A 26,262-nucleotide genomic window follows, 5' to 3' on the forward strand; every position below is an offset into this window, starting at 1 on the left:
CATAAAAGCACAACCCAGGAGAGAAACAGGAATGAAATATATATTTTGTGCAAAACAAAGGTACGTTTTCATTTCTCTCCAATAATAATTAAAAGATGATTCTGTTTCTGATCAATGAAGAGAAAAGCCAAAACTAACATTTTTTGCTATAATAAATCATTCTTAACTTGGGTTAATTCAGAAATATCAGTTTTTAGGTTGGTTTGAGTTCATAAATTACTCCTGGAAAAGTAAAAAAATATCCAAGACCTTTTAAACAAAATAAAGCTTGAATCCAGTCACCAATGTAAGTATGCTGGCTTGAATTCTATACTTTGGTCCAGAGGAACAATTTCTCAAGAATGACAATAAATTTTCACCATGGTTTGTGGTGCTGTCAAATGGAACCTGCCAGTTAGGCTATCGTGATTTATCTGTGAAACCCCAAAATAACTGTGGGCTACTTTAATTCTGTTGTTGCTATTTTATTTTTTTTAATGACTTTTCATTTGAAATCATAAATTGGCATCGGAGTGAAGTCCTTTCAACCACACATGAAGCTTTCTTTCTGACACTGCCTGGTGTGACCCTCTGGGAGACTAAAATTTGGGTCGGAAAAGGAGTAAAACTTGGTCAAGTTTCTGCTTTATTTTCCATCTAGCAATCTCCTCTCTCTCTCTGTTAAACAGAAGACATTACATAAAAAGAAAATGGAAAATGGCAGAAGAAAAGTACATTAAGGAGAACAAAAAAATAGCAAGCAAGAAAAAAATAAACGAGGAGAAGGAAGAAGGAAAAATAAAGGAAAAGGAAAGCTAACCTATAATTTCAGTCTTTTCATAGTCAAGTTCCTCAGGAACTGGGAAGCACTCATCTTTCTCATATTCATTCTGAAATTATGTTTTAGTTTTAATAAAAACACTTTAGCTGAGGAAGTCATTCTTCAAAGTAGAATTCTGGAATTCTGGCTTCCTTGTACATTTTGGAATTGATAGCCTAAGTTAAAAACACTACTGGACCCTGGAAAATTGGAAAGGCAATGAGACTAGCTAATGCCTGTTTCTGGTCTTCCATCTTTTACACAACCACCTTATTTTGCAGGGAGCGGGGTGAGTGGGGGTGTGGGGCATGCCACAAGGTACGTGCGATTTTAGTTCCTTGACCAGGGACTGAACCAGTCAGTGTCCCCTGCAGTGGGACCACTGAACCACCAAGGAGGTCCCTACACACCCATCTAACGATGTGAAGTTCCTGTTTTTTTTTTTTTTCAAACTATTTCTCTGCATGATAGTTTCCTTTGCCATTTTCATGCACCCTCAAAATTGCACTTCATTAGCTTGTCAGCCCAGTACAAAAGCCCGTGCTCTTTTCTGAACCAAAAGGCTTTGATTGAGAGCTTAAATATATCTCTTTACATATACCCCCTGAAAAAAAAAAAACATTGTTTCAAGGGAAGATCATTAGGAAAGGCCTTTCTTTTTGAAAGCTGAAATAGAAAAACACATTTGGGGTAAGGAGCATTTCTGTAGAATTGCTTCACAGTTTAGTCTTCAACTATCCTTAGGAAATACTAGAGAGAACCATCATAGCCAATCTGTAACACATAAATTACTGAATTGTTTTTTAATTACAGCATTAACTGTAATAGCTTACGTTTCTTTCACATAAACAAGAACCCCTAAGGAAATATTAAGGAGTCCCAAGTCACTGGAAAACATTTAGTTAACCCACTCCACCTGAACCAACATCTTTATCACTAACTGTGGAATAAGCAGGCGCTGTCTGGTCTTTCTGATGGGACTCAGTAGGGGGGCAACACTGTCCCCTGGGAAGCACTGGCTCACTGGAGTTGAGCCAGAATTCAATCAAGCCTCTAATGCTGACTTCATTTATACAGGAAAGACAGTTGAGAGAAGAGCTTCTTAAGGAGGTGTGTGTGTTCGTGCTCAGTCGCTTCAGTCCTACCCGATACTCTTTGTGACCCCAAGGACTGTAGCCTGCCCTGCTCCTTTGTCCATGGAATTTTCCAAGCAAGAAAACTAGAGTGGGTTGCTACTTCCTACTCCAGGGGAATCTTCCGACCCAGGGATCAAATCTGTGTCTCTTGTGTCTCCTGTCTTGGCAGGTGGATTCTTTGCCATTGTGCTACCTGGCAAGCCCGAATGATCAGTATGGGGGGTTAGAACCATTCTCTATTCATAAATTCAAATTTATAAAAACAGGTGGAAAAAAATCTAATAGGTGTCAAAACATTATAATTCATGTAATCAGAGAAATTTGTTACCAAATGCAGCATTTTTTAATATGTAACTCTCAATTGTCATGACTTGCAAATTTGCCATATGCCATCAAACTGTGAAGGGTGCTTGTCTGCCACTCGGACAAGTTACCTGACAGTCTTTCATTGCGTTCTGAACTGAAGCCTGGTCTCCAATGCGATGTTGTTGTTTCAGTCTCTTTTCCTGGGTTTCAAACCACGTTTTCAGACATTGTACGTTATTTTCATATTCTGACCAAGATTCCAATAAGCCTTCCAACAACTGAATCTGAACAAACATAACAAAATTTGCAATTTTGTTTTAGAATCCCATTACTGGTAGATCACTATTTCCACCAGATTAAGAATTCTTAAAAAAAAAAAAAAAAAGTTCATTGTATCTGTGATTAAGAATGAATGTTAAAGAGTGTAAATCAATGACTATTATTGGTAAACAAGTAAAGAACTTAAGTCAACTTTGAAGCAAAGGAAAAAGATATTAAGACCTTAAATAAAGGAAAATGATATGAAATATTCAAAGAGAAGAGAGTACAGGGACAAAAAAATGAACAAGGTTGAAGAACACTTAAAATGAGAACCTCCAGGATCTATCCCTTCAGAAGCAGTCCTATGCCCAGTGGAGCCATGCTACTTTGTGGAATGAGTTTTCTCTACCGAGTATACCTGTTCTTGGAGTTTTCATGAAACACAGACAACAAGGAACGCTTGGCTCACCTTCTCAGTGACCAGACCCTGCAGGATTTGCCAGCTTTTATTCATTGCTCCAAGTCGCTCAGCAAAATCAGTCTTGTCGCTGCGTTTACTTTCCACATCCTGACTGCTGATCTGTAGCACAGACTGATTCACAAAATCAACAGTCAGCTGCTTACAGTTAATGTCGATCTGAAAACCCTGAAAAGGGAGAGGAGAAAATAAGAAAATAAGGTTATATGTATACATTTCTTATATGATTTTATACATATCAGCTTCCTTGATAGCTCAGTTGGTAAAGAATCCACCTGCAATGCAAGAGACGCTGGTTCAATTCCTGGGTTGGAAAGATCCGCTGGAGAAGGGATAGGCTACCTATTTCAGTATTCTTGGGCTTCCCTTGTGGCTCAGCTGGTAAAGAATCCACCTGCAATGCGGGAGACCTGGGTTTGATCCCTGGGTTGGGAAGATCCCCTGGAGAAGGGAAACGCTACCCACTCCAGTATTCTGGCCGAGAACTCCATGGACCATATAGCCCATGTGGTTGCAAAGAGTTGGACGTGACTTTCACTTTTTTATATTTTACCAGGAGTTAGAAAGCCTTAAGCAAGCTTAAGATGAATATTATCACTTCCATGATTTTAGTTCCAATGGCACAGTCTGTATATATTAATATGTCTATTATTTTCAGAAGTTGAATATATATGTAAATATGTAACATATGAATATACTGAATATAAATTGATTTATACATTTTGAGTGTATAAATATATAGAATTTAAATTTGTGAAAATTTGGAACATATAGATATACTGAGTATAAATATGTGTGTGTGTGTTAGTTGCTCAGTGGTGTCTGATGTTTTGCGACCCCATGGACTGTAGCCTACCAGGCTCCTCTGTCCATGGAATTCTCCAGGTGAAAATACTGAAATGGGTTGCCATGCCCTTCTCCAAAGGATATTCCCGACCCAGGGATTGAACCCAGGTCTCCTACATTGCAGACAGATTCTTTACCATCTAGGCCATCAGGGAAAACCTGAGTATAAATATAGATATTTTTTAGGAAGAGTAAGTAGAATTGGACAAACTACATATCCTACTATATAATATATATAAATTATAGTATTTATTTTTATGACTTCTTAATATGACACAAAATCTTATTCACAATTTTGTCCTAATACCAGACAATGCTCCTATGCCTATAACGAGGGAGGCAGTTTTCTTACTGTTGGAAACCTCTCTGGTCACTGTGTATGAAGCATACGCTTTCAGACCTGATTTCTCTAACTTGAGTTTTTGAGTTTCTTCCAATAAAGCAGTCCTAAAGCACAAGAAGCCAGAAACAAACAAGAATGTTTAATTACCTTATATTTCTGAAGGTACTCATGAATTGTCTTGTAACCGATGGAATTTTTAATATTCTCTTCATCCTTTTGAATAACACTTTCCATAAGAGAAATCCAAGTCATGACTTCGGAAATGGCGTGGCGAGAAGGTAGTTTATCCATTTGGAGCTGCCCACGTCAGAGATAGAACGAGTCACAATGTTAAAATTCAAACCGATTTCTGTTAACTTAAAATTCTATTAATTCCTACTGAAGTACCAACAGAATAACACTTCTTAATGACATTTTTGGATATTAACCTCGTTAGAAGCTGGAAATTAAACATCAGGCGAACACTGAACAGTAAAAGTCCTCTTATGTTCACTTGACATCGAATACTATAAACGCTGCATAAACACTACCTAATTAATCAAAACACCAGCAAGAAGAAAATATTTTTCTTATTTTATAGCTAGTTTTATGAGTATTAAAAAACGTAACTACAAAACATTCAACAGATGTATTTTATTAATTATCTTGTAAAATCTCTGTGTATTACGACTCAGGAATGTTCAACGAAGAAAGAAAAATACCACCACACGACAAACTATCATTTTCTAGATTTTTGGCACTCTGATATTTGTTCCGAAGAGTATAGCCAATTTCCTCCGTCTTTCACTAAAATATACTTAGAATCCTGAATCTTCCTTAACGTGTCAATCATTTATGCAAATACTTAGAAGGACTGGGGGGACAAAAAGCAATCATTTAAAATACTTATGGACTTCTAGGCAGTGCAGAAAGATAGAGAAGTCAATGTGAGTTGTTTCCTGCCCTCTAGAAATGTTCAGCCGCTGATTAGGAGGGATGAGACATTTATATGAAACACACCGCTTACATAGTGATGAATCTCAAAGAGAGATACAGATAAAATAGCTGGGAGGTCAGGGCTAAGAAGCATATTTCCAGATAAGTTAACTGCTTACTTTTCCTTATTCTATTTGTTGCATGTCAGCTCTATTGTCGGTAAGATTATAGGTCTTTTACGTATACTATTGGGCTTCCCTTCTGGCTCAGCTGGTAAAGAATCTGCCTGCAGTACGGGAGACCTGGGTTCGATCCCTGAAGAAGGGAACGGCTATCCACTCCAGTATTCTGGCCTGGAGGAATTCCATGGACTGTATAGTCCATGGGGTCGCAAAGAGTCAGACACAACTGAGCGACTTTCACTTTCACATATACTATTATTAAATCTTCGTAACTACTTACTTTTTGAGAGAGGCATAGTCACCCTCATTTTATATATGAGAAAACAAATAATTTAAACATGGACAGACAAGGATTCTAACACACACAACACAATAAAGAAGCCATTGGAAGACAGGGAATTTATAGATTGGGCATTGGTAGAATCATTTACTCTTTTCTTTTTGTGGGGCATGGGGCACATTGATTTACTATGTTGTGTTACCTTCGGCTAAAAAGCAGAGTCAGTTATACAGATAACACATTCACTCTTTTTTAGATTCTTTCCATACAGGTCATTACAGAATATTGAGTGAGGTTCCCTGTCTTATACCATAGGTTCTTTTTGATTATCTATTTTATGTATAGCAATATTAACATGCAATATAAGGGAAGACATAAAAGACAGGGTGTCCAAGATATAGCTGATTTAAATTTGTGAGCAAAAGCAGATAAATGTACTTTTCCATCTAATACCACTTACATCAGTTATGAACAATTCAACTGATAATTATTTTTGTACCTGGTGAAGCTTTTCCTGTACGGCTGGAATATTTGTCAGCAGGTCATTCCACTGGCCATCAATGTGGGACAGCTCAGAACGCAAGGCAGCTGTGTCCACTTTCTTTAATCGAAGAAGCTGATTTCCAGTGCTCAGAACAGATGATTTTAGCGTGGACTTGGCATCCACCTCTTTGGAAAACTCCTAGAAGTACCAGCAGTCAAATCAGGATGAAGTAGCCAGACCTTACATTTACGGAAAGAGGCTAACTTATTACATAAAGTTTTTTCTTTCCTTTTTGAAGGAGAGTAGCGATTAAGCACTCTGAGGAAAATAAAAGCAACAGACCCTTGCCCTGAATGAAAGCCAACCTCCCTTAGACACTACTCTAAAGAGGCAATGTGGAGGCTTAGTATTTTGCAGAATTAATGAACACACAGAGTTAACAATGACAAGTTCTCTATAGCTTGATTTACTAACTACATCCATTGACAGCTGCTTTTTTTACTGGTGTTAAGTCAGGTTTTACCTAAAGGCCTGAAAACAGTAAAACTGAATCAAATGCTTTAGATTCTTAAGCTTACCAGAAAGCCATTCAGGTGATCACGGACCATTTCCAGTTCTTGTGGGACTGTCACAGATTGTTGAGTCCAAAATTCCAGCCTGTCTTTTGCAGACTGTAACCAGTGGATTAGATCTGCAGATTCACTTTGATATCTGTAAGGATAATAATAAGTCTATTAGGTAAACATCCAATCCCGACTTTGTGCTAACCTATGTTATTCGCCAATGCTAATTTTACAAGGAGACAGGTCAGGATTTGGGAGAATCATGCCTTGGGCTGACACTCTCAAATTCCCTTCTCTTCATATCCATACCTTAAGTAGGTCAGTCTCTCCATTTCAGTTTTCCCATCTCTAAGCTAAAGATAAAAAAAATATCTTTCTCCTACTCTTTCACACTGAGGCTACCTACTGAGAAAATATTAGATGATTGTTAAAGTTCTTACATAAAGGTGGCATAAAAACAAGGATTTCATAATATAAAATCAACCTTCCACCTTTCTTGACTACCTTCTATTGCCCTCAAGGAAAACTCTATCTTTTCAAAACACACTCTCTCTTCCTTCTCTCCTTCTAAGATTTACTGTGACCACCCATGTACATCGATAGGCAGGGGAGATGACAGCTCAAAGGTTAGACGTATTGCATAATGCCTGCCTCCCTCACCCTTTTTTAAGCACATGTTTATACAATTACGCAAGAATCTAATTGGAAGCTTTTTGTTTGCCTTTCTTTTCCAAACTCTGTGGTATGTTCCTTGAGGGACCACATCTTTTTCAACTCGGAGGCCCAACAGCCTTATAAACACTGCAGCAGTAATTTAAAAATTTGCCGAAGTATTACCTGGTCCAGTGTTTCAATATTGTTTCCAATCTGTGAAGTTCCTTAGACACTTTGTTGGTATCACTTAACCAGTGCTCTCCAAGTTGATTTAGCTGGCTTTCCAGATCTGAACAGCTAACAGATATCAGAAGTCGTTTTCCATCATCTATTACCTGATATAATTTGGGCTGGTATTCATTAAGGCTGGATTTCAAATGCTAAAATGATTGAAAATACTGGGTCAAAGTTCAGATAATGCAATTTTTCACCCTAAAGATTATAATTTCTCCATAATGTTCCCCTTACCCATTAGTCAGATTTCAACTATTTACACTGAAGTTTCTACTTCATGATGTTTCTATATCTAAGTATATAACTTTGGGGGTACTTAAAACTATTGACATATCATTATTTTAAGAATAGTGTAACACCAACAAAAAAATACAAAGTAATGCTTGGTGGAGGATGAATTTTCAAAAAGAGCTCTCTCTCATTAAATTTAAGAAAAAAGGGTGGGGGGCTTTTTGATTCTCTATCATAAAACAACCATCTGTAATTATTTCAAGACAGTGAGACTTCAGCCTAACAAGTGGAAAACACTTGCTGAAGGCTACATTTCCAAAAGGGGCTCTCATTTAAAAAAAGAAAAAGCTCTTTTTATGTTCTATTATGAAACAAACACTGAAAGTCAAAGTACTTAACAAAATATTGGATTGAAAGTTTGAGTAGATCTGTTAAAACCATGGGAAAGCTTCAAAAAGCGATGTGGCAACTTCTTACACCACACTGTCATCTGGACGCTGACCTGGTAGAGTGCGATCCGGTCGATAAGCCTGTCTTCGCTCTCCTCCACCAAACCCACGCTTGGGGTGCTGCTCTCCACCACCTCCAGCTGCCGGCTAAGCTCCCAGTGCTCCTTCTCCAGTTGGGACCATGTCTAGAAACACGACATCAGTGTGTGAGCTGAAGACCCTCATTAAGGAACAGCATCCTTTCTGTGTCCTCACACGCACCTGACGGAGTCCTTCAAAGACATGTCAGAGGTGCCTGCATTGGGGCTTTGCTCTGGGAAGCAAAAGATGGCTTTGAAGGAAGTCATCAGAAAGTCACCCTGCAAAGCACCGTGCACATCTCCCACATCTGCAGCTAAGCAGCTGTAAGACCTGGGAAAATTACTGCACATCTCTGAACCTCACTTTCAACATTAAAAGAAATGGTGATGATACTAACAGTCTTGTCCATTGTGAGGCTTAAATAGAATAATACATGCAGCACATCTGAACACAGTGGGCATCTGAAATGCATGGTTTCATCCTTCCCCGCAGTGAGGATAAACCAATGACTTAAGTGAAAGGAACAAGCTTGTTAACTTCCCAGAGTAAGTGAACTAAATACTTCACATGTGCAGATAAAAAACTGACACAGACAGTTAAGAAATATGAATATACAGTATAGACAGTCTATTAAGAAGAAATTTCAAATCACTTATTCTAAAATTATTTAAAACTGGAAAAAAAATTTTTTTAATCATGTGAAGTCTTCTTCAATAATTTATACCAAAGGCAAGTCTATCAAGACTGTAAATATTACCGTTCCCATTCTGGAATCAGTCTTCTTCTGACTGAACTTACAGAAAGGCATAGCCTTTACCTAAATGTAAACAGGAAACACGAGGGGCACACACAACATATGATGTCCAGTCTGTGATGTCTCCAGGTCATAAGAGACAAATCGCAGGAATGAAGACATCTCGCCTGCCGGGTCTGCCATGCAGCCAGAGCGTGCTGAAGGGGAGGGTCTCACCTCGAGGATGTACTCCAGTTCCACACCCCTCTTGTGAGCCCCTTTGAGCACAGCGGAAGCCTGCGCCATCAGGTCTGTGTGGAACTGAGTTTCCCGTGGGACTGCAAAGCTGATGATCTTTCTGAAGAGGGTTTCGGTCAAGATCATGTGAGATTCCAGACCCTGAAAGTATTCCTGCAATTTTTCAGATAGAAAGGGGTCAGCAACTAGTGCGTTTACTACCTAACGATAAAAACCACTTCAAACCCGGAAGCTGCCTGGGCAACAGTGGTCCTCCCCTGCTGGCCTCCACTCACCCAGGCACCCACAGCCGTGTGCAGGGACAGGGGAGCTCTAGTCTCCTGACTGGCCTCTCCTGGCCCCTCACTCAAAGCACCTACACAATGCTGAGCTGCAGGTACTCTGGCCCCCAAACAGAACCCATCACACATGAGCAGCTGCTAAAAAACTCATCGGCCCTCTCAGCTCCTAATCCCCATATCACCTGGGTGGACACTCGCTTCTGCCACCACACAGTCCGGCCTCCCTTGGCCCTGGGACACATCAGTGCCTATCCCCCACCTTCAGCCGCTGCTCACATTCTGCTTCCTACAGTGCCCACCCCTGACAATGTCACAACTTTCCTTCCTCCAGGGTGGGGCTGGAGCTCTGTTCTTTTGAATTCTCAGAGCATCTGTTGTACTTTATACTCAATGCCAAGCTTAACTGGACACACACTGATTGGCATCAATATATTTAAATTTCCCTCATAAAATGCCTACACGCAGTAGAGCTGTAGGCCTTGCTGCTGCTGCTGCTGCTGCTGCTGCTAAGTCGCTTCAGTCGTGTCTGACTCTGTGCGACTCCATAGACGGCAGCCCACCAGGCCCCACCGTCCCTGGGATTCTCCAGGCAAGAACACTGGAGTGGGTTGCCATTTCCTCCTCCAGTACATGAAAGTGAAAAGTGAAGTCAGTCAGTCGTGTCTGACTCTTAGCAACCCCATGGACTGCAGCCTACCAGGCTCCTCCGCCCATGGGATTCTCCAAGCAAGAGTACTGGAGTGGGTTGACATTGCCTTCTCCAGCACAGCCCTACAAATGCATTTCAAAATGTTACTTTCTATACGGAAATGTCCCCAGAGGATGTGTGCTAAATTACTTCAGTTGTGTCCGACTCTTTGTGACCCTATGGACCGTAGCCCACCAGGCTCCTCTGTCCATCGGATTCTCCAGGCAAGAATACTAGAGTGGATTTCCATGCCCTCCTCCAGGGGATCTTCCCGACCCAGGGATCAAACTCACATCCTTTATGCCTCCTCTATTGGCAGGCAGGTTCTTTATGAGTGCCACCTGGGAAGCTCCCCCAGAGGTTAGGAGAGGGCTATCCCATTTCCTGTTCCCAGCACCAAGGATGGAACTACGACTGGGAATTAAAAACATCAGCTAATGCTGAGTGTGTACTATGTGCTAGACAATATAAACACTCCAGTGAGTAACTTGTTGAATCCTTATCACAGCCCTAAGAGGTAGGTAGTTTTAATTTCCCATTTTCAGACTCTGAGCCACTCACGCAGAGCTCTCCCTCAGAAAATGGTCTGGTCAAGAGGAACTAGAACCATTATTTTTAACGGACAGTTATGATATCATAGAATCTCCAAGTTGGAAGAGAACCTGGAGGTCACTTAGCCCAACATTCGCAGAAAGCTGATACTTGTTTCACAACTCTGTCTCCCCCGACAGCCTTGGACGGACTTCTGGCCAGGAGGGCTATCCGTTTAATGGCAGCCTATCCTTTTAGAGTTCTTCATCTATTGAGCTTTATTTCTTTGTTATTTATACTCATTGATCCCAATTTCCCCTCTGGAATAACTCAGGATGATATTTTATTGCTATGGTCAAAGATTTGAGAAAAACCAGCTGCTGACTTTAAAGCACTGTTTTCAAAGCCAAATGATAAGGCTTTAATAAATCACGAAGTTCTGGACAAAAACCTCTGGGAAAAATAGCACGAAGTGAAGTTCTCTGCCCCCACCCCCAAACCTAAATCTACCTTTATAAGTCACCAAAGAGCTACATAAAGGTAGAATGTTAACCATCTATAATCCAAGGGAATTTTAAAAGTTTCCCTATGAGAAATTTCCACTGTCTGGGAAGTTGAGTCTTTGAAGTGGCAAAACCTGTATTTTTGTAATGTTACTAATAATGCAAGTTGTGTTTCTGAATTAAACAGGCATTCCGTGGACAGAGGAGCCTGACAGTCTATGGTCCATGGGGTCACAAAGTGTTGGACATGACGGCACACACGCATACTAAGCATCTTTTATGAAGGGAACAGGGTCTAACCTGAGATTGGTTATCGTACATACTGGGGGAACAATCTCAGGGCTACCAAGTTTGGTTATGTAGTAACAACACTTGTTGTGCCCAGGAGGAAACTCATGAGGACTATGGCAACCAGAAGAGCACGTATTTAAGGACATTTTCTGTTTTTTGTTTTTTTTTTTTTTATATAACCTTATGTTTATCAAGTAGTTGTTGGATTTCCTCTTTGGAAGACACAATAATTTTCTGGTCTCCTGCCGTCTTCTCTCGTCCTGTTTCCAGTAGGTCGGCCAGATCCTGCAAGGCTCTTTCGTACTGACTCTTGAGGGCAAGATTCTGGTTCAGCCCGCTCCGCCGGGAGCCAATAGTCATCATGAGTTCATCATACATGTCCTAAGAAACAGATAAAACTCATGTTCAATTTAAACTCACTCTACACGGGGTACATCTGACACCTGTCCTCACAGAATGTCAATAATTGATGGAGGTTTAAAATGCTGAAAAGCTGTTCTTGCAGCTAAGGGACATGTCATGGAGAATGCAGTTCTAATTTTTAATCACACTCTCAAATTTTCTAATTTTGAAGTAACTGAATAAAGTATCCTTAACATTGGGTCTGCTTAAGTAATAATCAGATCTGAGACTATTCCTTAAATAAAGAGCTACAGAAACATCAGTTTCAAGTGAGCAGAAAGACTTTAAAACTTAAAAAGGCAATGTTTTCTGGTGGGGTTTTTTTGCCAAATGTGGTGGAGTAAATAAATAACTATTTAACTGGAAAGACATTTTAGCGGACGATGATACACCAAAAACAAAATTTATTTGAGCCATATGGACCTGATTAATGTATCATATTAAGGTTGAGTAAGCCAAAATGGCTCAATCTGGAAAAGTTCAACTTTAATGCCTATTTACAGCTATGACGCTTGACTCTTACACCTGACATTTGAGTGCTGTCGGAAAACTATCTCAAAAGGACAGAGTGGGGGCCATGGGCTCATCACATTATGAAATCTTAGATAATGGAATGAGACAGTTGAAATAAAAATGTTCTTTTAAAATAAGAGGTATTTTATTTTCTCAAAAGAATTTGTGACCCTGTATTGGACTCAAGAGTGGAGAAAAACTAATACATGCACATTTTTTTCTTAATATAAATTACCTGTGTTATCAGATGCTACACTTTGTTGGCTTTACTATCTCATTATCTTCCTACCAATCTGATACCAGCTATCTGCCTAGGTGCCAGATTTAAAAACACCAATTCAAAGTGTTATTCTCTTCTCCTGGAAGATGCTGGGGAAGTTGGTTTGGATTTCAGCTACCTTCTAGCTTAATTTTTTGTTGTTCTGGAATTGAAACAATGTCTCTTTTCCATTCAACCATGTATGAAATATAAACTATAATTTTGAACACTTGAGAAAATACACGTTCTAAAAGGTATCAGCTTAAATATTTTTTCCTTAAAACCTGTTTTTGGCTACAGTACAATACAGGGTTTTCTAGATACCTATTAAGATTGCCAATTAATAAATTTTCTGGAGTAGAAAGCAATAGGCCACAAATAAATTATACCAAAGTGCTTAACAATCAGAATAATAATAACACACAAAAAAATCTTAGAAGCATATGACTACAAGAAAAATACAAGAAAAGACCTAAAGATCTGACACAAAGTTCTCCAACAAATAGCCCACACAGACTACCCTTCAGTCAATCTAAAAATGTGTCCATTTATTTTATTGTACTAAATATTTATGATAAATGTTTTAGAAAATGTTCTAAGAGTTACTTGGGGAAAAATTAGGGCCTAAATGACATGAACTTTACAGAAAACCTGACGAAAATGGAGAAAATAGTTTTTATTTTTTCTTGACTTCCAATTAGGATGTACCATTGAAGCTGAATGCCATTAGTAGAAAACCGTACCTGGAGTTTGGAGAGTTCTTGCATGGAAGGCTGCTCAATCTGCAACTTGTCAGCACGCCTTTTTAATTCAATGATTCCCGCATCTAATTCCTTTAGCCCATCTTCAGCCTGCTGTATTGCCTATGGAGGATTTATGACTTGTCATTAAAACTCCCATAAACAATTTCCCATGCATAATACGATTATCGTGGCTTCTTACTTGTTCCTCCCTTCTCCACCTAAAACATTTCCCATGCAACATAAAAACGATGTTGCTCTATTATCTAGACAAGGGAAGAAGGCAATTTATTATACTACAGATCAAATGTTTTCAAGGTAAGGAGGTTGGAAAGGCTTAATGTGGAGGGTTGAGAGAACAACGGCTTCCTTGAACAAATAAGGGAAATGGTGAACAGCAACCTGAAGAAGAAGCATGATTTTAAGACAAAGTTAGAAAAAGGGCATTTGCCTAAGATGTTCTAGGGGATCACGTTCTGCTTTTCTGAAATGCAGTTTTGAGCATCTTTGGAGAGAGATTCAGTGAGGAAAAGGGAAAGTACATTACAGCATGGTCAGGGAGAGCTTACTCATTGTAAAGCAGAAGGACAAGCAATAAAGCATGAAGGTGACCGCTAGAGCTGACCCTTGTCTTCCCAGAGTGAGGTCTACTGAAGCAGGACAAGACCTCAACCTGGCCTTCAAGGAGCTTCCAGTCTGCTTAGGAAGCTGGAGGAAAGAGAAGAAAATGAAACAAGGCTGAATACAGTTAGGTACTAAACTTGCTTCTGCTTCTCCCTATGAGAGGACTTGGGAGCAGGCAGTGAATTCTGGAACAGTCAGGGAAGGCTTTTGGAAGACAAGCAACCTCAGCTGCCTTTGAAGGAGGAAAATAACAGGGACTCCAGATGGCAGATAAAACACATGTGTCCTATTTTCTATCTCCTGGGTCGCCAATATTTTGTTTGCTTGTTTTCTGGTGTGTTTCCCCCCCAGTAAATCTACAAGAGCAAGGAAACAGGAACGAAGATGATACCAACAAAAGTTTGCAAGCTGAAAATCAGAAGGATACACGGGAATTGACTTAGGGAATCTGAGAAAGCTGAATTCTAAGCTGGCAGGGGTTCTTCATCACCAGATTAAAGCAAAAGGAATCTCAGGAACTCCGGGAAATGCAGGATGAGTACTAAATATAATTCGTGGGTTGGTGGAAAGATGTTTGAAGAATACTCAGATTCTCAGACCCTCTTCCTCACTTCACATTGGATCTTTCCATTTTCTGAAGAAGGTATTGGATTGCTCGAAAAGTTTGTTCAGGTACTTCCATTACAATGCACTTTTTGGCCAACCCAATAAGACAGATAGTCTCTGGACTGAGGGGCACCAGACGCTTGAGTCCTTGACCGCAAACAAGGGGATGAAGTGACCAAATGCCCAATGATTGCTGAATGTGGATCTCCTGCAACTCCTAGAGTGCTGAAGCCTTGTCTCTATTTTCCAGACAGAAGAGGGTGGGTGGGACAAAATGAAAAGATCCGAAAAAAAACTGAGACAAGGATTCTCCAACAAATGGCCCACATAGATCATCCTTCAATAAATCTCAAAATCATCAAGCCCCATCCATTCATGAAGCTCCCATTCAGCTGATTACTCCCTCATCCTAAATGTGAAGAGACAGCATGTTCATGTATCCTAGAAAAGCCTCTAACATGAAAGATAGAAACTAAACTAAACTAAAATAAGCAAACAAATAAAAGCAACCTTGAGGAAAATAGATTATGCAGGAAAAACAAACAAACAAAAACCTTAAAGTCTCCCAAAATATCTTCAACTCCCAAATCATTAATTTACCTAGAGAGATTACAGAAGACAATGCATCGATTTAAAAAAGAATAAGATACTACTACCAAAGAACACATCATTTGGAGAACCAAAAAGAGCTCTAGGAAGATGAAATGCATGAGAGTAGAAATTAAAAAGTCAATAGAAAAGTTTGGAGCTGAAACTGAAAATGTCTTCCGAAAGCAGAACGAAAAAACAAGGAGCGAAACATCCCTTTGATAAGAAAGTTAGAAGACTGGACCAGAACATCCAACATGTGCCTAAAAGGATTTTGAGAAAGGGAGACAGATAAAACAGAAGGATGCAAAATATTTCAGTACTCTCATAAAATGTTTCAGAATGGAAGGATGAAGTTGCCACATCAAAAGAGCCCACTGAGTTCTCAGCCCAGAGGATAAAACAGACTCTCTCCAAGGCATGTCATCATGAAATTTCAGAACACTGAGACCTTTGGGAATCAGAACAATTTTACATTCCTCAAGCCAACATTGGAAGCTAAGAAACAATACAGGAGAAGCCTCAAAACTCTAAAGAGTCCACCAAGAATTCTATAAAGAGCCAAGTTATCAATAGTATGTGAGTACAGTACTAGAACACTTTGAGACATGGAAAAATTGAAAAATATATCTAGCATGCATCCATTCTTAGCAAGGATGTACACTGATAAAACAAGGAAGCAAGACAATAAGGAGAAAGACGTGGTTTGGACTCAGGGAAGACAAGACCCAACAGAAGGGAGAGGTGAAGGGGATTCTCAGAACGACAGTAAAAGGGAGATCCCAGGAGACAGCTGCACACCCGGGTTCAGACACAGGTCTGTTCTAGGTTGGAATGACATGACTCAGAACACGAACATATCTGCCACTGTTACCTCCTCAACCCAAGGAGGGTAGGAATGGAATTAGCACTTTTTACAGTTTTATAATAATAATCCATTTATTCAATGAAATAACTGAGTAATTTTTTATCTTTGAAATTGACATTGGTTATGTTGGCCAATAGTACAGGTGTTACTTGTAATGATACCTATCCTAAATTTCACATTAGAAATTCAAAACAAAGCATTCTTTGGGCTGCTCAAATGTTTTTTACATCAGGTAACATTACAAGCCAAAACATAAAAATTAAGGTCCTTTCAAGTAGGAGATGGAGAAGGCATTGGCACCCTACTCCAGTACTCTTGCCTGGAAAATGCATGGACAGAGGAGCCTGGTGGGCTGCAGTCCATGGGGTTGCTAAGAGTTGGACATGACTGAGCCACTTCACTTTCACTTTTCACTTTCATGCATTGAAGAAGGAAATGGCAACCTACTCCAGTGTTCCCAGGGACGGGGAAGCCTGGTGGGCTGCCGACTATGGGATCGCACAGAGTCGGACACGACTGAAGTGACTTAGCAGCAGCAGCAGCAGCAAGTAGGAGATACGACATGAATGAATTATTTTTCAATTTGGGAAAAATGAGGGATCTCTTTAAAAAGAAAAACAGGTGAAATTATGGTAAAGAAAGATACATATTCAGACATAATTTTGCACATTATTTTAAATGGTGAAAGAGAAAAAGAGAGATCTCCTATAGAGAAATATTTGGGGTGATTTCTATGGTATGTATTTATGATAGTGTGATCACAATTAACACTTTTACTATTGACAGATATAACCAATGTAAATTCCAAAGATAAAAATATATTTCTTGATTATTTAATTGAACAAATGGTGATTTCTATTTCAGGGGATTTCCTAGGGCCTACCCGTAGAACCATTAGCAGTCTGCTAGAATTAAGGTATGCCATTCTATTAAAACACACGTTTTCATAATGACTTAGCTTGTGAAATGGGATGTTCTTTGTGGCATCCTTGCCATTTCTTGTCTCCTCCCTGTTTTCACTGCCACTGTGACAGTTTGAATTCTTATTCCTTCTCAGAGCAGCTATGGGAGGCCTCAGGAGGATACCCTGCTTCCTGACCCTGGAGTTGCCATGCCAACCACCTGGAAGCAGGAGGTGACACTGCCACTCATCCTCACCCTATAAACATCCCAAGTGACTTTCCGCTGCCAGTGGTCTCTGAGGTGGGTGTAAGTACTCAGAAATGAATAAGAAGGTCTGAGAGAGAAACACTATGTCTTTCATTTATATTCAACCACATGCATTTTAAATGATCATTTGCATGTATACTTTATGACACAGTACCCACTTATGATTTATAAATAAGTAAATATACATACATTGTGGTGTGTGCCTATTGTTTTAACCAATGAAGCAGGAAATCAATAAAGCTGACCATTCATTCGTGGAACAAGCCCCAATTTTCTGACATTCAATAGGCTCCACAGGTTGCCTCAGATTTTCTCTTCCCATTTTTACTTCCCCTCAGTCACTTTGGTTCATTGTTAAGTCAGCCAAACAGGATCACTTGCTTTTCTCCCAAAGTGTCCTGAATGATCTAACATTTATGCCTCTGTTCTTCTGCTCTTTGCTAGACTATCTTTCTTCCCAATCTCTGTGTGTCCAAACTTCTAAGTCCAGTTCGAATTTCCCTTTACAAAATTTCTCCTTGATCCTACGGCTGGCTGGAGGTAATCCACCCATCTTCTAAATATCCACAGCGCTTCATCTGTAGCACTACCAGGATGGTCTGACTGCCTATCAAAAGTCACTGAGGTTCACATCTAGTCTCACACGCCTTCAGGTCAGCATCTGTCACTGACACCTTTTCCTCTCTCACATTTCCTGGCTGCACAGAAGTAAGTGGCAGAGTCAGTGTAATCTGATGTAAACCTGGTACTTAAAAACAACACCAAAGACAAACAAAAAATGCTACAGTAAGTCATCATATTGCATCAGCTATACAGAATTTCACAGTAAACCAGATACACTCATTGTGCTTGCTCTTACGGAAAAAGCTGCAGCCGTAAATACCTCTATTTGCTCTGCCACAGGTTGTTCAAACATTTTCGCCAGCTTCTGCAGAATGATGTATTTGTGGTCAGCCAGTGATGTAACTAGCACCTTCAGATCATTCTAAGGAGGAAAGCAATAGGAAGACTTAATATGAGTAATGGGAAACTTAAAATGGTTATAAACATAACACACATTCTCAGAAATAATATATAGCTGTAGGAATTGAATTGTTTCCAGAAGAAACAACATTATCTTATGGGAAGATAAAAGGAACTGGTAACAATTTATACAAGTGCTGAAACTGACTTTTGAAGAATTTTACAAAGCATTTCCAACTCAACACAGATGAAGAAGACAAAGTTTACAAATAAAAAATAATACTGGTAACTTTAATCTTGTTATTTCTGTAATAAGTGAGCACATTTAAACAGAAATATGGCAGCAGAAGCATTGCACTAAAGACCTCTACATGTAGATGTTTTCTTGTTTGGGGGAAAAATATTATTCTTAAGAATAATTATGATCCCGTTTTTCCTTTTTCCTCTCCTTCCCTCTCTGCCCTCACTTCCTTCTTCCTCCTATTTTCAAAGAATTTGCACAAGCCTATTAAAAGCCATCCAAAAGTTTAGAAAATATGCATTATTTACAGTGGCCAAAGACATATGAAAAGACAACACAAAAAGCTCTTAGCTAAGCCTATTCATAAACATTACTCATTTAAATGACCAAATATGCTTATCTTGAGTTAACTTTGTACAGAAAGGAGGTAACTATCAGAATTTTGACACTCAGTTCTAAAAGGAATAATAAACTGGAAAAAATATGAATTATACATTTTTACATTTTTCTCCTGAAATATCAACAAATATATTCTATTTTTTATTAGTTAAAAATGTCTCTGATGGTCTGGTTGCTCATCATAGTGTGAAGTTCAGCTCATCACATTTTCTCCACTGGGAACTGACAGCATGTGCATATGTCACCAAGATGCAAAAATTCTGTCTCAGGAGAATGATAATCACACCAAGGAAGAAAGTCTTTAAGGATACATGGAAGCATTACAATACAAAATGCAAGGCTAAAGCAAATTAGTAGGTGAATTATGCAGTTTAAAAAAAAAAAGAAAGAAAAGTAAAGAAACTGAACATGATATTTAGAGAAAAGCTATGCTGCTAAGTCACTTCAGTCGTGTCCGACTCTGTGTGACCCCATAGACGGCAGCCCACCAGGCTCCCCCGTCCCTGGGATTCTCCAGGCAAGAAAACTGGAGTGGGCTGCCATTTCCTTCTCCAATGGAGGAGAAAAGCTATACTATCCTGCTAAGTCTGACTCTGTGCAACCCCATAGATGGCAGCCCACCAGGCTCCCCCACCCCTAAGAGGCAATAATTATCTCAAAGTGAAAGCTGCTCAGTGTCCCACTCTTCATGACCCCATGGACTATACAGTCCATGGAATTCTCCAGGCCAGAATACTGGAGTGGGTAGCCTTTCCCTTCTCCAGGGGATCTTCCCAACCCAGGGATTGAACCCAGGTTTCCCGCTTTGCAGGCAGATTCTTTACCAGCTGAGTCACAAGGGAAGTCCAAGAATACTGAAGTGGGCAGCCTGTCCCTTCTCCAGCGGACCTTCCTGACCCAGGAATTGAACTGGGGTCTCATGCATTGAAGGCAGATGAGCTATCAGGGAAGCCCAAACCAACACTCAAACCTATCTGCAAGCCTAGCTGCAGACTAAATGAGAAACTGTAACAAAAGCACTGAAGAAATGCTGCCAGAAACAAGGGTTGTGCTTATGAGTTATGGTAATGCTTGTGTCATTCAGCAGTGTTGAGGGCCAGCTCACATGGGCCATTAGAACCATGACACAGTTATCTGTTTGCATGCACAAGAAGAGATGTTCTCATTCACTTGAACAGATTCAAAAGAAATCAAGTTCCTGTTACCTACATGCATGTTAGAAAAACATTAGTTCAGTTACTCTAAATGAGAAGATAAGTACAAATAACATGAGTCAAGAAATGAAGAGGGTGTTTGTATTATCTGTACATCAATTTCACATTTTTAAGAGCATATTTTCTGTCTTGCTAACATATTTTCCTCCAGGTAACAGAGAAGAAAGTTCACATTTCTGAAAGCTGCAATAATTACTAGAAGAGATTAGCCAAGCAGACAGTAAAGCAGAGAACAGGGCTGATTTAAAGGTTACTAAATAAAAGACCTTATTTTATCTTATTTATTTATTTTTTGGCCATGCTATGTGGTATGTGGGATGTTAGTTCCCTGAACCCATGCCTGCTACATTGGGAGTCTGGAGTCTTGTTCACTGGACCACCAAGGAAGTCGCTAAATAAAAGACTTTAAGAGAAGGAAATGGCAACCCACTCCAGTATTCTTGCCTGGGGAATGCTGCAGACAAAGAAGCCTGGAGGGCTACAGTTGATGGTGTCGAAAAGAGTCAGACATGAATTAGTGACTAATCAACAACAAATTGTCTGGATAGAATAGTTTGATCATAAACATATTCTATTTAAGATTGAAAAATAATTTGTGTTATAATACAAAATAATTATTTACAAAAATAAAAGACTTTAAGAGGTGCTTATAGCCACATGGATGTTCATATTTTATTAAAAATAAAAATCCAAAGGCTTTAACCATTTCTTAATACCACACTTGTGATGTGTGTTCAGTTGCTCAGTCATGTTCAACTCTTTGTGGCCGCATGGACTATAGCCTGCAAATCTCCTCTTTCCATGGAATTTTCCAGACAAGAATACTGGAATGGGTTGCCATTTCCTATGCCAAGGGATCTTCCTGAACCAAGGATCAAACATGGTCTCCTGCATCTCCTGCATTGGTAGGGGGATTCTGTACCACAGAGCCACCTGGGAAGCCCTACAATTGTGATATAGCAGGTAATTAAGGTATCTATATACTACACATATAATAGACATCACAATTGTTTTCCTACAGTTACTGGAATTACTTGGAGAGCATGAAAAGGCAGCCTTCTAGCTGTTTAAGAAACAGATCCAAAGAAAGTCTCGAATTTTAAAAGCATTTGTACTGCCCTGATCATTTAATAAGAAATTCTTTTCATATTTTTCTTTTTAACTAACTTGAAATATTCATTTATAAAAGTGTCCAGAAAATGTATTTTGGTTTAAGTCCACAAAAAAGCTTTTAAAATATATAAGAGGTGATAAATAACTGTGATTACTTGTAGATAACATATATCTACATAACACCTACCCATTCTTTCAGATTGTCTGTTGGGTATAAGGTAATACTAGCAGTCTTGCAAAAGCTAATGCTCAAAAGTTAACTGGGAAATCAAGGCTACAGCTCCAATAAGCACTGAATGGTGATAGTGTATCAGGTGCTCAGTGCAAAGTAAAATAAAATGACTTGAGACTGGTCTTTTGGCTTCCCATGTGGCTCAATGGTAAAGAATCTGCCTGCCAAATAAGGGGATGTGGACTCGATCCTCAAATCGGGAGGATCCTCTGGAGAAGGAAACAGCAACCCACTCCATTATTCTTGCCTGGAAAATTCCATGGACTGAGGAGCTGTAGTCCATGGGGTCTCAGAGTTGGACATGACTTAGCATCTAAGCACACACGCACAACTTGACTTTTAATTATATTAACATTCGAAGTCTTTCTCCCAATTAAATTGGAGCACAAACATTTTGAAACACCAGTGTTTGTTTGTGAGCTGGCCACCAACAAGTAGAAACTCGTTGGCAGAAGAAAAATGGAGAAGGTGATTGAAACAGAATTTCAAGATGACTTGTTCTTCTCTTGGTCCTCTACCCAAAATAAGTTCCAGAGTATTCACTTAGTTCATCTTTTACTGTGTCTGTGATTACCAGGAACTATTTAAAAGTACCAAAGACACAGTGAATGCAATTTGAAAAAGGGAAACATGGGCCCTAGGGATATATCCATTTGCACTTTTAACCCACCTCAGTCATGGCCAATAGACTAGAAAGCTGTTAAAACTCAGTGCGTTCTTTTATGCAAGAGGAATTTTAGAATAATGAAACAAGTTTCTATAAGTTGCACACCAGTTTCGCTGATTTTAGACATACACTGTGTACACGTACATGCAATCAGATCTTGCATTCAAGACAAAGTACCCAAAGAATCAATGCCAGGTTTTCAGATTCCAAGGGAAATGTTCCTTCCTATCTGTATACTATACAACACAAGGGATACAGATGCAATGATCCAATGTAGGTCATTTTTCTAAGCCACAGATTTGAGATGATTCACCTGAGTATCTTCATTCTACCTGATAGGGTTGCCCCAGCAGTGGTCCTGCCAGCAACCCAGTCCTGCCCAATGGTCAAGAGCACTGCTCCACCTGTCCTCACTGTTGGCCAGTGCCCACCCTCCCCCAACCCTGGAGTTCCTCAGTTGTCCCCCTTTCCCATGTTCCCCAGATCCAAACAATCAACAAGTGCTCCCCTACTGATCTTGCCTTCCAAATATATCTTGACTAGGTTTTCTCTTCTCCATCTCCCTTGCCATCACCCTAACAATATAAAATACACAAATAATCTCTGAGTCAAATCCTGGTTTTAATTCTCAATGGTTAGATAAACTTGAGGCAATGGCAACCCACTCCAGTACTCTTGCCTGGAAAATCCCATGGACGGAGGAGCCTGGTAGGCTGCAGTCCATGGGGTCACTAAGAGTCGGACACAACTGAGCGACTTCACTTTCACTTTTCACTTCCATGCATTGGAAAAGGAAATGGCAACCCACTCCAGTGTTCTTGCCTGGAGAATCTCAGGGACGGGGGTAACCCCAGTGGACTGCCATCCATGGGGTCACACAGAGTCGAACACAACTGAAGCGACTTAGCAGCAGATAAACTTGGACAAATATTTAACTTTTTCATTGGTTTCAGATCTGTATCTAGTATCATAAGTACTACTATTAACAGCAACATGGTAATAAAACATGCTGAGTGTTTACTATGTTTCAGATACTTTGCAAAGTATTTGACACATTTTAACTCATTTTATCTACACAAAGCCCTAAAAGGCAGTTAATATGGACATGATTTAATAGTTGAGGACAGTTAAGTTAGAGAAGGAGCTAAGGTTATACTGCATCAGGTGATAAAACTATCATACTATTATTATGTCAGTAATACACATGCAAATTTTTTTGTGAATAGAATAATGATACATAAATGCCTACAAATGTTTACAGATTTAAGAAGGCAAACTGCAGGAAGGCAGGGATAATTTGTCCCTCTAGATGGATATCTAGAAAATTCCAGTTCCTGGCTAATGGTAGATTTACTTGACATTTTATAGTACTTTTTTTCCTGAAAATCAAAATTTAACATCAAATGCTTGGCTCTAAATACATGTATTGCATAAATCTATTTTATAAATCTTCTATGTTTGCTAAAAATAAAGTTCAATTAAGCCTTGATTATTCCTCAAAGATGTTTTTTATTAGAAATGAAAATCAACCCTAAAGTTTATCAGTGGCTTTTGCATTTGTTGAAGTTCGTAGTCCTAAGAAAAGTCGCTTAAGCACACAATTACTCAGTTGGTAGTGAAACTCCAGTCTGGGGCTAAAAGACAGTAGGTCTATGGAGCGAAGACTGGGAAGTAACAGAATGCATTTTTAACACAGATAGAAGTAATCAGGGCACGGCCACTTTTAGTGGCCCCCACCGGTATTATGTATCTAGGGTTGATTCTGTGTTACAGCACTTCCTGTATGCTTCTTTGGTCTTATGAGATGGTTGGATGGCATCACCAACTCTACGGACATGAGTTTGAATAAGCTCTGGGAGTTGGTGATGGACAGGGAAGCCTGGCATGCTACAATCCATGGGGTCACCAAGAGTCAGACACGACTGAATGACTGAACTGAAAAGAACTGAACATCAACTGGAAATTAGCACTATAATGTGCCAGAAATATGGTTTTTACTGGTTGAATTTAAAGTTCTATTCAGTCCTCAGTCTGATTGGCTAGTTTCCTCAATGAAAAGCATAAAACATTTTGTTTTCTGTTCCTTGAATTCAATCTTGAATTCCTTGAATTGTTTTTCTGGAATGGTCATGCATTTTGTACCTTTGAAAAAAAGTAGGTCTAGATCATATCTCAGTAAGATCCTGTTTATTGTTGAATGTAGCTGGAAGATGGTGAAACACCTCTTGATAATGCCTTACCTGGAAATTTAGTATCTGCTGAAGTCTTTCCTTCATCTGATGACATCGCTGATTTACTACTGAGTCTAGCAAAGATAACCTGCCCAAGAGACAACCCAAAGTGTCTTCAATAACATCTCGGTTATCACCATTCTCCGGAAAGGCTTGGGAAAACAAGTTCTTGTTCTTATCCATTTCTTCAGACATTTCCTTAATATCTTTGGCAAGAGTCTGGGATTGATAAGAAAGTACATGCCAATGTTTAGATCTATGAATTTATATATGAATCATTTCTTCAAAGACAGCCCATTACATTTCTCTTACTATTCAGTGATAATTATATCCAAGGCAAGATGGGACCACTTTCATACACTTCTATAAACATTAGGCAAGTTACTGCTGGAGAGATTTTTCTCAGAAACTTTATATCATTCACTAATAATAAAATATAATATTAATATTTGGTGAAAATATGAGTTTTCTAAAGTGCTATTTAGAAATTCATAATTATTATTTTTAGTCTGTTTTTCAAATATATTTATATATATAATTCATATATTTCTATATCATAGAATATTTGCGATATAGAACAAGGCTTCTACAGACTCTTCAGTGTTTTCCGCCTCCTACATACACAAAAAAAAGGATAAAGATTCAAAGCCTATGAGGGAGGGGATATATGTATAATTATGATTGATTTGCATTGTTGTAGGGCAAAAACCAATACAACACTGTAAAAAAATTTAATCGTGAATCAAAAAACAAAAATACAAAAACTAAGTATCTTTCAGAGCTTGTTCTACTTAGGCAATTCTTTTCTGCTCTACGCTGCTTGGAAATACACATTTGTACCTTAGTAGAACTGTTTTATGCTTCACCTTCTTTATACATAACGTTAATTATCCAATGTCAGCATTTTAAGTGCTTTGTAACATACCTGCAGACACAAGCTGCCACGCTTACCTCTTGGTTAAAGATGCAAGTTTCTGTCTCTTCTGGTAAAAGGGCTGTGGCAACAAATAACCGTTCCTCTACATCATCCAGCCAGGTAGAGGTGGCCGAGACCCCATCATACAACTTCTGCTCCAAGTCAATGTTCTGCTTCTTTGTCCCTCCACCCTGAGAAACAAAAGGGAAGGACAAAGAAGTCAATAGAGCATTTTGAGGAGTCAAAGAAAGATACCAGGATGAGATGCAGGGGTCCAGGGGCTCTGCCTTTCCAGTCTCAACAGCTCAGCTCAGGGGATGAGGAACCTCATGGGGTCCCAGATCCACACACCAAGCACACAGCCCCACCTGGGATGAAACCTCCTCGAAGACCTGGTTCAATCCATCCAGCAAAGACGTCACCGCAGATTTATCCTGGGCCTGCCCGTCGCCTTTGTACAGTGGCACGCCAGACAGGAGCCGATTGGGCCTGCTGTAGAGCTGGAGGCAGACAGGAGAGCTTCTTTAGGACCAGACATACTCTGTCCAGGTGTTCTCATTTAGACATGCACACTGCAACAGATGCTGGAACAACTGTGTTTATGGAAACCTCTGCTAGAGAAAGACGACCTCTCCAACACACTATGTCCACTCAACATGGCAACCAGATTCAGCAGTGGCAATGTTTCCCGTGACGGACCAAAAAAGGAAAGAAAACAGTGGGGAAACTGCCTGAATTCTCATTATAGCCTTCCTCTCAACTTATCTTGGTTTTAACACTTCTTGTTTTAGTCGATCAGTTGTGTCTGACTCTTTTGCAACCTGATGGAGTGCAGCCTGCCAGACTCCTCTGTCTGTCGGATTCTCCAGGCATGAATACTGGAGTGGGTTGCCATTCTCTTCTCCAGGGGATCTTCTCGACCCAGGGATCGAACCTGGGTCTCTTGCATTGGCCGGTGGGTTCTTTAGCACTGAGCCACCTGGGAAGCC

At 39.6% G+C, this 26,262-nt stretch overlaps 1 protein-coding gene across 5 annotated transcripts in view; it reads right to left on the minus strand.

Annotated features, from left to right (window-relative positions):
- The window catches only part of SYNE1 (spectrin repeat containing nuclear envelope protein 1), a 505,866-nt gene that overhangs the window by 125,087 nt on the left and 354,517 nt on the right, over positions 1-26,262 (minus strand). For 4 of the 5 annotated variants that reach the window (XM_070796399.1, XM_070796398.1, XM_070796402.1 and 1 more), the window contains 14 exons: positions 25,642-25,773; positions 25,309-25,464; positions 24,367-24,576; positions 18,181-18,282; positions 13,445-13,564; positions 11,708-11,908; positions 9,213-9,386; positions 8,215-8,346; positions 7,431-7,627; positions 6,609-6,741; positions 6,046-6,228; positions 4,317-4,466; positions 2,972-3,148; positions 2,370-2,525 (listed from right to left, as the gene is read on the minus strand). In XM_070796399.1, coding sequence (XP_070652500.1) covers positions 2,370-2,525; positions 2,972-3,148; positions 4,317-4,466; positions 6,046-6,228; positions 6,609-6,741; positions 7,431-7,627; positions 8,215-8,346; positions 9,213-9,386; positions 11,708-11,908; positions 13,445-13,564; positions 18,181-18,282; positions 24,367-24,576; positions 25,309-25,464; positions 25,642-25,773 — 2,223 coding nt within the window. Of the gene's footprint in view, positions 1-2,369; positions 2,526-2,971; positions 3,149-4,316; positions 4,467-6,045; positions 6,229-6,608; positions 6,742-6,902; positions 7,223-7,430; positions 7,628-8,214; positions 8,347-9,212; positions 9,387-11,707; positions 11,909-13,444; positions 13,565-18,180; positions 18,283-24,366; positions 24,577-25,308; positions 25,465-25,641; positions 25,774-26,262 lie in introns of those variants that run through there. The other variant, XM_070796403.1, reaches the window with a different exon arrangement.

This window comes from Bos indicus, chromosome 9 (genome assembly GCF_029378745.1).
Source record: "Bos indicus isolate NIAB-ARS_2022 breed Sahiwal x Tharparkar chromosome 9, NIAB-ARS_B.indTharparkar_mat_pri_1.0, whole genome shotgun sequence".
Classification (NCBI taxonomy): Eukaryota; Metazoa; Chordata; class Mammalia; order Artiodactyla; family Bovidae; genus Bos; species Bos indicus.